At 46.3% G+C, this 14,414-nt stretch overlaps 1 protein-coding gene across 5 annotated transcripts in view; it reads left to right on the plus strand.

Moving 5' to 3' along the window:
- Slc6a13 (solute carrier family 6 (neurotransmitter transporter), member 13) overlaps window positions 1–14,414 on the plus strand; it is a 73,947-nt gene that overhangs the window by 27,309 nt on the left and 32,224 nt on the right. The window contains exons 1-2 of one of the 5 annotated variants that reach the window (XM_005396014.1): window positions 5,466–5,551; window positions 7,884–8,090. In XM_005396014.1, coding sequence (XP_005396071.1) covers window positions 7,889–8,090 — 202 coding nt within the window. In that variant the 5' untranslated portion in view covers window positions 5,466–5,551; window positions 7,884–7,888. Of the gene's footprint in view, window positions 1–5,465; window positions 5,552–7,883; window positions 8,091–8,665; window positions 8,927–8,991; window positions 9,593–10,153; window positions 10,893–14,414 lie in introns of those variants that run through there. The other 4 variants (XM_005396017.2, XM_013520165.1, XM_005396016.2 and 1 more) reach the window with 4 other exon arrangements.

Genomic DNA, 14,414 nt, shown 5'->3' on the forward strand with positions numbered 1-14,414 from the left:
ACCTTGCGCTTGCCAGGCAGGCGCTTTTGCTGCTGAGCTAAATCCCCAGCCCCTTATTGACACCTTTTGTGTCCCTTTCTTTCCTGTAGCTTTTAGCTCAGTTATCTCCATACGCTCTGTCACCTACTCAGACCTTTGATTCCCATTTTTGGTTATCATCTCCTTGGCATCCTGGGTCAATTTCTTTAATTGATCCTGGGTCAGATTTAGCTCCATTCTTGTCTATCAGCTGTGGTGCAGTCTCTGAGGCATCACTGCCACAGGACTGAGCATCAGCTTCTTGAGAGGTGGAACCAACTTCTCTGGATCTGGGTCCATGATACAGCTGAAGTGCATCACTGGGCATCCAGATAAGCCATTCACCATTTTCTGGAAAGACACAAGCATAGCCTTGACCAAAAATTAGCACTGGGTTGGGTCCTTTTCCTTGTCCATTATAAAGATCTTTCCAAAGGATCCTTCCTAGCTTCTTTTCCTTTACCTCATTAAATTGTCTTTCTGCTGGTGTAGTCCCATCCCTAGTAGGATTTAAAAACTTAATAGTATATAATACCACATGCAGTCTATTATGAGGTGTGAATTTTGTAGGGAAGGAGTCCCCCTTTTGTTTTTGTAGTTGAATTTTGAGTGTATGGTGAGCACACTCAACAATTCCTTGACCTTGAGGGTTATAGGGAATTCCCATGATAAGAGGAATGTGAAAAGTTTTACAAAACATTTGGAAGGGCAGCACTCATATAGGCTGGGCCATTGTCAGGTTTATGTGCCCATGGGCAGCCAAGGGCCACCAGAGGTGTGTGCCATGGACCCTGGCTTCATCATCACCTGGTAATTGGTGGACTGTGGAGTCTCATGGATGTTGTAGGTTGCCTGGGCTGGCCATGGAGGCAGTGAAGGTGTCACTCTTCTGCTACTGCCCACTCGCCTGTTTGCCTGTTCCCTCACCCATCAGCCCAAGAGCATCCAGCTGTTGAGCTCACGTGGGCAGGCAGGCAGTTTAAAGGCTCAGTGGAGCTCATACTGCAGCATGCAGGAGGCGGGGCCAGCTGAGCTTTTGTCCCTCTGCCCGCCCATCACAGCCTTCAGCAGCCCGTAGACACCAGCTCCATGGTGTGTCCCACCATAGCTGTCTTCCACACCAGGTCCAACCCACCACACCAAGCTGGGCCTAGCTGGGGTGATCTGGGATGCCCCAGGAGCTCTCTGTGCTGTAGTGCCCCCACTATTTGGTGGGGCCCCACCAGGCCTTGCTTGAAGTTTCCCCATGATAGGTTGGCCTTCCACGTTAGTTCTGGATTTACATTCATTTGCCCAATGATACCCTTATCTACACTTTGTACAGATACTAGGTTTTTGTTGAAGGGACACATAATGGCTGTGCTGCCCTTACAGGTGCAGCAGAACAATTTTGGGCAAAACGTTCCTTGCCTCTACAGCTGAAACAAGTAACCTTGTTCTTTCCCTCTTCTCTACACTGTGGATGAAGACCTGAGTGATTGTTGCTGCCAAGGTAGCCCTTTGTACACATGAGGGGCCAGCGTCTGTATAAATCTGAATCATCTCAGACAGCATAGCCCATTGTTTGTGTGCTTCAAAAGCCTCTTTATAACATTTATTTCATTTTTAAAGGCTGATTGTTGAACAGTTAACTTAAAGGATGACTCTTTTTAATGAAGGGTGAAAATCTCAGCCTGTGATGGAGCAAAATTTCCCTGAACTGAGAAAGAAGGAGTAGCCACTTGTGGTGCAGTTAAATTCATCTGTTTTATTCTGGGCAGTGAAGCACTCCTCTAGTGGAGAAAGGTCTTCTTTGCCCCTCACCCTTCCTTCCTTATCTGATTGAGCAAAGCTAGAGGGTTCAAGTTCTATGAGGGGGGCTGTTGCTCTGCCATCTTTTTTTCTGCTCGGGGTTTAATTTTAAAATATTGCTCTGAGCCAAATCCTCTATGGTTGTCTCAACAGGCATACGACCTTCAAGACACTCTGATCAAGGTCCACAAAGAAAAAGTAAATATGAAAATCAATAATACAACAAGCATTTCTATATACATTTATATACATCATTTCTACATACATTTTTTTGAGAACTATTTGCCCTATTTTTATACCTGATATAGGCTCAGTATTGAGGATATTAATGGGCTCAATACGGAGGATATCAATACACCACTGGACTCAATATTGATGATCTCAGTACACCTCTCTCCCTTTTGTGTGCACACGAGGGGTGTCCTTCTCACCTGCTAAATGATGAACTTCCCCACTCCCTGGGTCCCTGTTCAGGCAACAAACTGCTGTGGCCAGCCTCGCTTTCAAACTTTCTGGGTTGAGAACTGTGAAGGGTGGGGAGAAGGTGAAGAAATGAAGACAAGCTACAGAAGCCTGGGATCAGGTGGAGCTCTCTCTCCTGTTGGCGAACAGAGCTGCTCAACAACTGCAGTGCATTTAGTTATACATGCGGCGGTTTGATGTCAGGTGAAACCACTCTGCCTAACAACTAGCTCGACTGTCATGCCCCATGTCCTCAGAGCTGGGACACCTGTTTGCCTTGACTGCTCCGTTCTCTCGGCTCTGAATGTGTGTGTGAATGATCTCCACCTCAGCTGCTCCAGACAAACCAGGTGTGATGGCGCAGGCCTGCAATCCCAGTACTCAGGAGGCTGAGGCAGGAGGATCTCTACAAGTTTGAGGCCAGCCTGAACTGCATAGTGAGATCCTGTCTCAAATTAAAAAAAAAAAAAAAAAGTTAATGTGGTAGCAGTTATGTTAAAACATAAAACACGGCCTCATGGTGCATGCCTGTAATCTCAGATGTATTATTTACTTTTTTTGTTGTTGCTGAGACAAAATACCTAACATGCAAAGCTAAAGGGGAAAAGGAGTATTTAGCTCACAATTTGTAGAGGTTTCAGTTCATAATCGGCTGGGTCCAAGGCAGGGTGGCTGGGCAGAGAGGCAGTGCAGAGGAGAAACAGTTCATGGCAGGTAGAGGGTAGAAAAACAAGCAAAGAGCTTTAACAGTAGCTTTCTTTCTTTCTTTCTTTCTTTTTTTTTTTTTTTTTTTGGTGCCCTTTTTGTCTTATCCAGGCTATTCAGGGCTGTTAACACTCACACCCTTAATCCTAACGCCTTCGAGCCTAGCATTGCACCATAAATCAATTCCAGCGTCATATACTTAGATCCACATGCGAAAAAGCTCCACCTATGACCGTATGAGGCTTTAGGGGAACATCTAAGCACAAGCCATAACACTAGCCCCTGTAGGAGGTTGAGGCAGGATGATTGCAAGTTTGAACCTAGCTTGGGCAATTTAGTACCTTAGTGAGACCCAGTCTCAAAATAAAAGAAATAAAGGGAACTGGGGGAAAGGATTGCTGTAATCTCAGTTACTCAGGAGGTTGAGGCCGGATCCCAAGTTTGAGCTAGCTGGGGATATTTAGTGAGGCCCTGTCTCAAAGTTTTAAAAAGGCTAGGAGTATTGCTCAGTGGTAGGGTGCTTGCATATCATACATAGAGACCTGGGTTCAATCCCCAGTACTGAAAAAAAAAAAAAAAAAAAAGAATCAAAATTCCTTCATGCAAGAGCAGTAACTGATGACTGCTCAGAATAACTGCATGGTGCCCTGGTCCCTGGAAGCCTTTCCTACCATCCCAGCTGTTTGCACGTGCAAGCATGCAGTGGAGGCTGTATCACTTTGCCTAAAGCCGTACTATATCCTGACCTCTAAGATTTATGAATTTGGGTCCTAAAAAAACTCTAGTTTTGGTAGTTTAGATTATAAATGCCGAAGTTTATAAAACTCTGTGCGTCCACGGGTTAGGACCATTAGTAAGGCCCACCCAATAAATAGAAATGGAACTCACAGCATTACTTCCCAAGGGACTTTTTCCCAAGAGCTTGTGGTCTCTCAAAGGGCCTTTTGCTCTTTTCCTTTACACAGTTAAATCAGATAGGTGGATTGGTAGAAAGGAAGAGAAAAAGGGGCAGCGGAAATCTAAGAATAATAAACTCCATGAAGCTACAGGAGAATATTCTCCTGACAGACTTCCCTGCCTATCCCAGGTCCTCAAGGTGGGTAAGAAACCAAAGAAATAGAAACTGTGTTAGAATCTCTGCTTGGCCTTCCTTTCCTCTCCTCTGTCAGATCAGACCTGTTTCTCTGACCTCCTTCGGTGGTCAACTGCATCCCCGCCCTCACTCAGGCTCACAGTCTGGCTGGAGCCCAGCTTTGCTCAGTCCCACCCACTTCATGAAGAGCTCATGGTATATAATTCCCAAGGATAAATAGTGGCTACTGTTTGGGGGCTACTGTATTAGGCTCTTCACCATGTGCTCATTATCTCTGGAAATATTATACAAACTTATAAGGCACATTTTTCCCCATTTTATAGATGAGGAAGTCAATACCTTACTCCAGACCCCACGCTAGAAAGTGACAGAAGCAGGACTCGGTCCTGCACTTGGCTGGTCAAACATAAGCAGTCCCCACCGCGCTGTTCTGTGCTTCAGTACATGGCTGAGCTGCGCACCTACCTCTGGTCCTCCACTCCGTGTGGAGTGACATCTGTGCTCTCCTTGGGCTGTGCCTGCCTGAAGATGAACCTCCTGGATGAGCTCTGCCTGCCTCACTTGCTGCCGGCTCTGTCCCTTATAACAGGGTCAGGGCTTTGCTTTGTTTTAAACCTTTGTACTTCCTTTTCTGTATTTTTTTTTAAAGATTTCTTTTTTAATTCTAGCACATTATTTAAAAATTTCAACAATACTGAAGTTTAAACAACTAGAAGGAAAATTCTCCTCTACTGTCATCTCCTGATCCCAATCCTACTGAGTGCAAAGATTATTAACCTTTCATTGAATGTTTTTCAGACTTTTCTATGGTGTGTGTGTGTGTGTGTGTGTGTGTGTGTGTGTGTTTGTAGGAAGAACTGATTTCTCAGAGTTTGGTTGTCTGTGTGTCATTTTTTTCTAAATCATTGTCCATTCCAGATAGTAAACTGCAGAAAGGTAAGAACTTTTTTTTTTTGGTACCAAGAATCAAACTTAGGACCTTGTGTTTTCTAGCCAGACACTTGTGCCACTGAGCTACATCCCCAGCCCCAGAAAGGTCAGTTAAATGTACTTTTAAATTAATCTGCAAAACACCTCGCACAGCAACTTGTTCTTGTTGGATTTATAGGCGCACTCAAGTTGGGGAAATGGGAGAATGGCAGGATCCCTCCAGGAGAGATCCTGAGGTCACCAAAGGGAAGGTCACGTGGGCCACAGGAAAGCGCATGCTGTCCAGTAAGCTTACAAGCAACTGGCCTGAACTGCCAGGGTGTGTACACAGTCCCCTGCTGTAAAATCACTTGTGTGAATTGTCTGGTGGCCCAGGGGAAGGGATTGTACTGGAAGGGGAGGCCCCAGGGCGGAATGTGGGCTGGACCAAGTTTAGGATTACAAGTGCCACAGAGGCGTTCTCCAGCCACACTTTAAATAGCCAGCACCTTCCTCTGCCCCCTAGATAATTCTTCTCCCCCCGACTGGACCTCTGGCAGCAACTTCACTAAGGTTCGAAATGTTTTCTTCTCTCTCTTTTTTTTTCTTTTTCTGTTTCTGGGTCTCAGGTTGCGGGTTGGTAGATCCACAAGACTTAGAAGCCAAATTTTGATTTTCTCCTAGAAAATGTTTCTGACACTTAAGATGTGCATATGCAAAGACTGTGTGCTATTTTCTTGAGTTTCGGAATCTTGGGTGTCTCATGACTTAAGGAACAATGTGCTTTGGAGAAAGAGAAGCCCATATTGAGGAGAAAGACACTGAGTTTAATTTCAAGTGATCAAAGCCTTTGCTGTGAAATTAGGTAATGATCAATTCTGACAGGAATATAGATATAGACACATATTCCTTTTAGCTTAGTATATCCTGTCATTTTTACTTTAAAGAAACAAGCTAAGGCTGAGTTATTCATTAACTTTTCCGAAGTTAGAGAGTGGTATGAGAAAAAAACGAGGGTTTGAACCCAGGCTTGTCTGACTATAGCGAGTGTCCTTTCATCTGCAACGTGCTACTCCTAAGAAGCAGCTATAGCGAAGCTATGGGAAAGGACCACTGTTTCTCTGAGGGTCTTTCCATCACTAGAAGACATCCATCCGCTAGTTGGTTGAAGGAGACACAGATGACCGCAAGACCTTCCTTAATCGCCCTTCTCAAAGGAACTGAGGAGACCACTGGGGGTCATTGCTGCGGTTCCTCCTCTCTCCTCTTGGCCCACAAGTAATCTTGGAACCCATCCCTTAATTTATCAAATGAGCAAAGGTACCATCAGTTCCTTGACTTTCTCTTTGACTTTCTGGACTTGTCAGGGGCCTAACTGGAGAGGCAGAGCCAAACTGCCTATGGCCCAAGGGGTTCCTGCTGAGACAGTTCTGCTAACATGAATTTTTTTTTTTTGAGGCTTAGGAAAAAGTCACCCTGCCTACTTCTCTAAAAAAGAAATCAGGGGGACTCCCTAGAAGACACTGCAGTGAAATTGCAGCAGCTAATATGATTGAAGGGATATAAAGAAAGAGCAGGAGGGGCGAGTGCATTCAAGTCTGTGCTGTACAGTTTGCCAGTTATATGGCAAGTCACGTTATGCAGCCTCGCTAAGCTACATCGCATTTACACAGTAGGGGTAATAATACACCGCGGGGTTGTTTTCAGAATTAAATGAAAGGACCGTGTGTAAAATGCCTAATCTATAGGAGCTGCCGACTGAATGTGAGCCACATACAGTCTTACCCTCCAACAGCAGTCTAGAAGAGACTTTTGACATCTCTGACAGTGCAAAGTTTAGAGCCATGGTTTTATACCTATTTTGTGGTGGTGGTGGTTGCGGTCTTCTCTGCTGTAAATTTCTATATGTGTCATCACACACACAAACACCCCCCCACACACACACATAGAAAAATCTGCAGTTCATCTTTCTCCTTTGATTTCAGAAAGAAATGGAGAAATAAATGCCTACACAGCTCAGTTCAAAGTCACTGGTTCCACTGTACTTCTCAATTTCCCACATTCCTTTGGAAGGATTAAAAAAATGGCTTTTATTTTTATGCTACAAAAATAAAACATGCTTCTTGATGAAAACATAGAAAACATCGATTAAGAAAATATTCCTGTAATCTAACTGCAGGAGGGAAATATTTTGGTAGAAAGCCTAATCTTCCAGTAATATAAATACTTTATAAAATATTTGCCAAACATATCATACTGCATATGCTATTTTCACTTCATATATTGTGAACAGGGTTTGTTTCAGTATACTTTCTACAGTTTCTAAATGATTATATAGTTGTTCATTGTATATATTTGCCATAATTTGTTAACTCTCTATCATTTTTTTAAACATTTACGTACTTTATAATTTTTTGCTTTTATAAACAATGCACATGCTAAATACCAAATTCTTGCTTACAGTCATAATTACTTCTTATTTCTTCTGCAAAAGAAACAAGTGGCTTTGACAATATGTAAAATCTCATCCTTTCAATTGTCCTCAGAATAGGTAAAGAAACCAAAGCCCAGGCCAATATAGTCCAGCGGGCTGCAGTGTGGCAGAGAGGACTCAGACAGCCAGGGCTACATGAGTACTTCTGGGCCCCCAAGTCCCAGCCTGAGAGCACGTGGGTAGAGGAAGCAAAATCTGTTCCATCGGTGTCAGCGCTTTGTTCCTGCAAAGGGAGAGGAGCGATAGTCCCAGTAGGTGCTGTCTGACTGAAGGACGAGAGGACAATGTTCTGCAGACAAAGGGGATTCACCCTTTCACAGTGCATCTTCTCCCTCAGAAATTTGCTAATGAAGGGAGGAGCCTTTCTCTCGGGATTCCCAGCAGTAACAGAGCATCCCACTTGTTTTCCAGGTGGGATGGATAGCGGGGTCTCAGGCGCAGCCAGTAATGGAGAAACAAAACCAGTGTATCCAGTCATGAAAAAGGCAAAGGAAGATGGCACTCTGGAGCGGGGGCACTGGAACAACAAGATGGAGTTTGTGCTGTCAGTGGCCGGGGAGATCATTGGCTTGGGCAACGTCTGGAGGTTTCCCTATCTCTGCTACAAGAATGGGGGAGGTGAGAGCCACTGCACCATCCCACCCGTCCCGGAAGAGGGTGCTTCCATCTCCTGCACTTACTGCTCCCCTGGGGAGTCCATAGATGCAGCATCAGAAGCACCCTGAAGGCCACTAAGGACACTTCAGGAGACTGAGGTCTAGAAAGCTATGTGAGTGTCCTAAGGGTCTGTCAGGTACAGTGTAGCCACATAGGAATGGAAACGCAGGCTTGGAACCGGACGGATCTGGGTTTGAATTATGGCTTTGTTGCTTTCTATGTGATATGGGGGAAGTTACTCAATTAAGCTCTCCAAGCACTGGTGGCTACTCCTGTAAATCAAGACAGGAATATCTGTCTTTTAAGGTGGTTGTAAAGTCTAGAGATAATGTATATTAAGTGCTTAATAAACAGTAGCTATACTCGTGGTAGTACTCACACCAAACTGTTCTGTGGTCTTGAGATTCCTCGGCCTTGGCTTTGTGGCTTTGTGTCTTCCCCCTCTTCAACGGGCACCATGACATTTCTCAAAGTGATCCAGGGCTCAACCTCCGTCCGCATTTTAACCATTGACCCTGGTGGTTCTTCTTTTACAGATTTCCAACCACAAATGGAAAATTTATATGTGAAGAGAAGAGTGTTAACTCTAGCTGTTTACTATGACGTTGAATTTCCATTTTCCTTCATTCCACTCCCACCCCCCGGTGGTAACTCTGTCATTCCCACAGCAGTGGTGGTAATTCTGCTTCCACTCACCCACTGCCAGGGAGTCCCAAGTCTCTGAGGGATGTCCCAGGAGGATTTCCTAAGTCCTGAAGATTTTTGGTGGACCAAAAGGTTAGGAAGATCTCCAGCTGGTAGGTAAAGCTTTTAGGTCAGGCATTCTAATTTGTAATGAGCCCGCAGCCTGGGCTGAAGGAATATGGAATGCAGAGGTCGGTCACTGGGAAACATGCTGGGAGCGGTCATGTCATAGGCCACAAAGACGGTGGGGGGGTACTGTAAGACAACACCTACCCTTTCCCGGGGAATAGGGGCCTTCAAACCTAAAGCTCAAGCCTCCCACTGGTTCTGGAGAAAGAAAGCACACAAGCCAGAGTGAATGCGGGAGGGCTGGGGGAGAACACTAGAGAGATACTCTGGGCCATAGGGCCCCCTTCCCAGGTCTGTGGCAATTGGGGATTGACCCTGGGGTTGGAAGTTAATTTGTGTTTTTGCAAAGGGATAGCTATGAGCTAATGTGTCCTTTCTCCCCAGGAAGTTTTGGTCAGTGGCCTGGAGCCACAGGACTTTGCTCAGTCTGCAGAGGCAAGGGCAGAGGTCTTCCCACTTCCAGCTAGTGTTGGACGCCCCTCAGGCCTGCTAAGGAATTTGAGCCTGAGCACTTTCCCTTGAGAAACTTAGGAGGATGGATGAGGCTGGCCCAGGGTATAAACAGGAGTCAGGGGCTAAGCTGGGCACTGAAACTCTATGTGTGGGACCTGGTAACCAGCTTAGCTCCTCACATGGACAAAGATTAGGAGGTGAGCAGCTTTCCCCGAGCCTCTCTGGAATTGGGTAAGCACCGGCCTGGGAATTAGCAGGAATGGCACGAAGAGGTGAAAGACAGTGATTTCCAGGTTTGATTCAAAACCGCCAGGCCGAAGAAGGCACAGCAAAGGGGAGCATTGACAGGAGCAGCTGGGGATATGGGGCTCATCTACTTCATTTGTCCGGCAGCCCTTGGGTCTGTGCCCTGCTCTAGGGCTCCATGGTGAGCGTATGCAGGCTGGGGCCCCGCTGATTCTGTTTTGTGGGGCAATGCAAGTGTCTGAAGAAAAGAGTACTTCTGTTTCTCACGTGGATATGGGAAGTGGAGGTAACAGGATGGGTGCTCAGCCTTTGTTTCGCCTGAATAGAGCCTGCCTCCCAGCATGCTCTTCGAAACTGATAGTGGAGACATTTTTAGGGGTCCTGAGATCAGGTCAGGTTCTCTCCCTTTCTTTTTTTTTTCTTGCTTTCTCTCTCTCTCTCTGTCTCTCTCTCTCTCTCTCTCTTTGCACTACTGTGGGTTGGACTGAGGGCCTTTACACTGGACCACATCCCTAGCTCTTTCTCGCTAAGTGACTAAGTTGCCTAGGTAAGAGTTGAACTTGGAACCCTCCTGCCTCAGCACCCCTAAGTGCTGGGATTGTGGCATGTACCACCATACTTGGCCAGTCAAGTTCTTTCTTTAAGCTACATGCCACTACCCACAGTTTTGCCCCTCAGTGTAGCATGAGGCTTTAGCATGCCCTCTCTGTTTGCTGATAGATGACGGCAGCTGAAGGGGCGTGTTCTGAAGGACTTTGGAGCTAGAGGCGGATACCCAGGTTTGCTTTGAAGGGCATGAGTCATCCAGGGGTCACTGGGTGTGTTCATGAAAAGGCTCCTTTGCCAAGTGCTGACCAAGGATGTGTCTGGTCATTAGCAGAACCCAGACCTGCCTGCAGTTCTGTTTTTTGGTGTTTCCAGTGGTTTACTCACTGTCATCAGTTAACTCCCCCATCTGCCAAGGAAAACAAGCTTCTACAGAGAACAGGTCCAAGGATTTCACTTGACATCTTCTTTTTGCCAAAGAGACTGATGCTTCTTTATGAAAGGACACTTTGCTGCTGATTTGGGGAAGGAAACTGCAGAGCACGGAAATCATTTAGACTGATTTGACCTCTTCCTTCCTGGTTTAGTGATTTATTTAAACCCACGGGTCTCAGATTGGGGCTTGGGCTCATGGGGACGACAGGAATGTTCTGTACAAGTCCAGGAGAAGGATGCTGGGACGCTCCAGAGAAATACCAAGCTTAGGTAATGTACCCTGCCAGTTGCTTCTGGAATCTTCTTCAAAGTCCATTGCTTTACAGAGTCACTTTTGTGCTGGGGGAGGGGATGATAAAGTAGGAACTTAGTATTTGTTCGGTAAGAAAGTTGGGATGAAAAAGCCCCCAAAGTATACCTTTAGTTTCAAGCTAATATAAGTGATGTCTTCTTTAGTTTCTTTCTGCTTTAACATTTGGTAGATCTAATTTGAAGTGAGTTCCAGAGAGGAAAAGGTAAGATACATAGAAGCATAGGTAGGCAGGATACGGTGGCACATGCCTGTAATCCCACATTCAGGAGGCTGAGGCAAGAGGATCGCTACAAGTTGAAGGCCCACCTGGGCTACAAAGTGAGTTCAAGGCTAGCCTGAGCTGTATAACAAAACCCTATCTCAAAACCCTGTCTCAAAACAAAAAGCCAGAAGCAGTAGGTAGGACTTTTAGGGAGCCTGTGGGAGGAGCTCACTCCGTCATTCTTAGGTGCTCATCCTCCCTGTCATCTGGGATCATGGCCTGTCTGCCCCGTGCCTGCCTTACTCCAAGGCTTCCTAGATCTCCAGTTTGTCCCTGACATACATCGCCAACTGAGCCCTGACACTGTTATTCCACAACAAATATTTACTGAGTACCCAGCAAAGGCCAGGCATTGCTTTGTGTGGTTGGGATACAACACAACAGACCAGTGCCCTTTCCTTGTGAGTGAGCTGGGCATGTGGGTGTCGGGGTAAAGTGCTCCAGGAAGAGTAAACAAAGTTTAATGGTCTTAAGCAAGAGGATGACTGGCTTGTTTCAGGAGCCCCCAGGAGGCCAGGGAGTCTGAAGCAGGAGAAGTGAGTAGAACTATGGTCAGAGAAGCACAGGAGTGTAGGGGTGAGGAGCAGCTACAGTCTTGTTGGCCATTGTAAGATTCTGGCTTTTATTTATTTATTTATTTATTTTTGGTTTTTTTTTGTTTTTCTCCGGTACCGGGAACCGAACTCACAACCTTGCGCTTGCCAGGCAGGCACTCTGCCGCTGAGCTAAATCCCCATCCCCTCTGGCTTTTACTCTAGTGATGTGCAAAGCCAGGGCAGAGTTTTGAGCAGAAGTGGCATGACCTTATGCTTTAAAATGATCTGTCTGGCTACTGCACTGAGAACTGATTATAAGGAAGGAAGAGCTGATATATACCAGTTTCAAGGCAAAAGTCTTGGGGCCAATTTTGATTCCCTTCTTTTATAACTGTTAGCTCTACCCAAACACCCAGATGCTGCACGCTCCAGAGCTGGGCCTCCAGCAAGGGCCTCTCTGGTTCCCTGGACCCTGGCTGGACTCCTCAGCACCCAGCGTACCTCAGGCTGGAGTCCCCCCGGGAGATATGTGGGATCTGACCAGTTGTCATCACCTCCATTGCTACCACTCTCTCTGAGCAATCCAGGGTATTTAACCTAGGCAAATAGAAGTGAAGGGCTGCTATTTATTGAGATATGGAAGGTTGTGAGAGAACAGATTTTGAGAGGAAAATGAGCTGAGTTTTGGGAATGTTGAATTGAGATATCTATTAGATATTCAAATAGAGCAATCAAATAGGTAATACAGCATATGAGTTGAAGTTAGTGAGAGAGATCTGGCTAGAGACGACAATTTGAAGATATAAGAAAAGAGAGCTGGGATCTGACAGAAGAGGAGGAGCCAGCAAAGGAGACAGAGGGAGAACGTCAGTGAGGTAGAATTAAAACCAAGAGAATCAAGGGTTTTGGAAAGCCAAGTAAAGAAATTGTATCAGCGAGAAGGGAGACATCAGCCACATCAAATGCTGCAGACGGGTTAAGAAAAAGGATGGATGAGAACTGCCTGTTGGATTTAGTAACATGGAAGTCACTGTGGCCCTGGTAGGCGTGGTTACAGTGGAGCGCTGGGGCAAAGACTGATTGGAATGGGTTTAAGATAATGGGGGAGATGCGGAGAGAAGAATTGGAAATCATAAATATGGGTTATTGGGGCAAATCACAGGGGTGTGTGAAGCCCGTGTGTTCCCCCTCCTAGGTTGGAGTAGGCCAGTCCAAGTGCTGCAGAGGAGCAGAAGTGTGCTCAGCAGGTCTAGCAAGGCGGGGACAGGTCCCTGAGCTGGCCACGTTGCTGAAGCCATTTCAAACTTCAACTATTTTTCACACCTCTACCCCCGCCTCCTTGGAAGGAAAAGCAAAGATGCCCTCCCACCAAGGCCTGTCCAGCTAAAGCACCAGCCGTGGGGATAAAGAGACTCTGGATCACCCAGGAGGCATGATATGGGGACAAGGGGGTAGGAGAAGACTTTGGAGATATGATTCAACTTGGTGAAGTGAAAATTTAAATTCCTTGCCTACCAGTCTCGGCTCAAACAAAACCAGACTGACTGCCAACAATTTTCACTTAATTTCCATGTCTATGTCGCTGAAAACCAGGAGCAGAGATTCCTTCTGCCAAAACCCTTGGTTTTTGCTGGTTTCAAAATACATCTGGAGACAACCTGGTGTAAGACAGGTGACCCCCTTCTTCCCTGCCCCCTCCAGATCCTTCTTGGGAGCCTCAGTCCTGGAAGACCCTGATCCTGGGTGCTTCAGGCCTGGGCCTTCAGCTGGAATCTCCTTGGCACAATACCTGCGCCTGGTGTCCCCACGCGAGGTCACAGCGTGTGGCAGTACTGCAGCTGGACCGCTCAGAAACAGGTGCAGCGGAGGGAAAGGGCAGGAATGAGGCTCATCTCAGCTCCGAACTCTGAGGGGAGAGCGCACAGGGGTGCCAAGATAAAGAAGACCAAATGAAATCAAAGGAAACTGTTAGGTTCAAAGCTGTTTTGTAGATAACAAAGAATAAAGAGGAATGGGAAGCACTTTTTCTTCATAGGCTAGTAATGGCTATGTGAGTAGCGCGTGACAAGTTGTTATCAGTTGAGTGAATTCCTGAATGCCCACCATCGGTAAGCCTAGTAACTATTCCTGCGTTCTCTTTCTCTTCTGTTGCTCAGGGAGACTAACAGTTTATAACCTTTAAAAAGTAGCTGAACTATAACAAGTGATGTCACCCCAGAGTGTGCTCCTTTTGAGAGGAGGGGCAGCTGAATGACTCTTTTCTCTGGGGAAAAAGTAGCAGATTTCAGGGTTTTGAGGAGACTAGCATGGGTGACTTGGGAGTGGAGGTGACTGAGCTCTGTCTACCATCTTCAGATCTAATTCCACTTTTTGACTGCGGTGATGGGAAGGGAAAGAGAAAAAGTGGAACTTGGGACTCCCTGGTCTACATCTGGATCTTCTCTGGGCTCCATCCCACCTCTGACACTTCAGGGCCCGTCGGTGTGGACTCTGGCCCTGTGGCAGGCTACCTTGTGCTCCAAGAGGCAGAGAGGAGGCGCAGCTGGCCGTGGGACTCGCTGCAGTCAAATATTGGCTTAGTGTATTGGGAAAGAGCACACCGCACAGATGTGGGACAGGCTTCAGCTGGACTGACAACTCTTCGTCTGTGTGTGTGTGTGTGTGTGTGTGTGTGTGTGTGT

This window comes from Chinchilla lanigera, unplaced genomic scaffold (assembly GCF_000276665.1).
Source record: "Chinchilla lanigera isolate Chin_1 unplaced genomic scaffold, ChiLan1.0 scaffold00053, whole genome shotgun sequence".
Taxonomy (NCBI): Eukaryota; Metazoa; Chordata; class Mammalia; order Rodentia; family Chinchillidae; genus Chinchilla; species Chinchilla lanigera.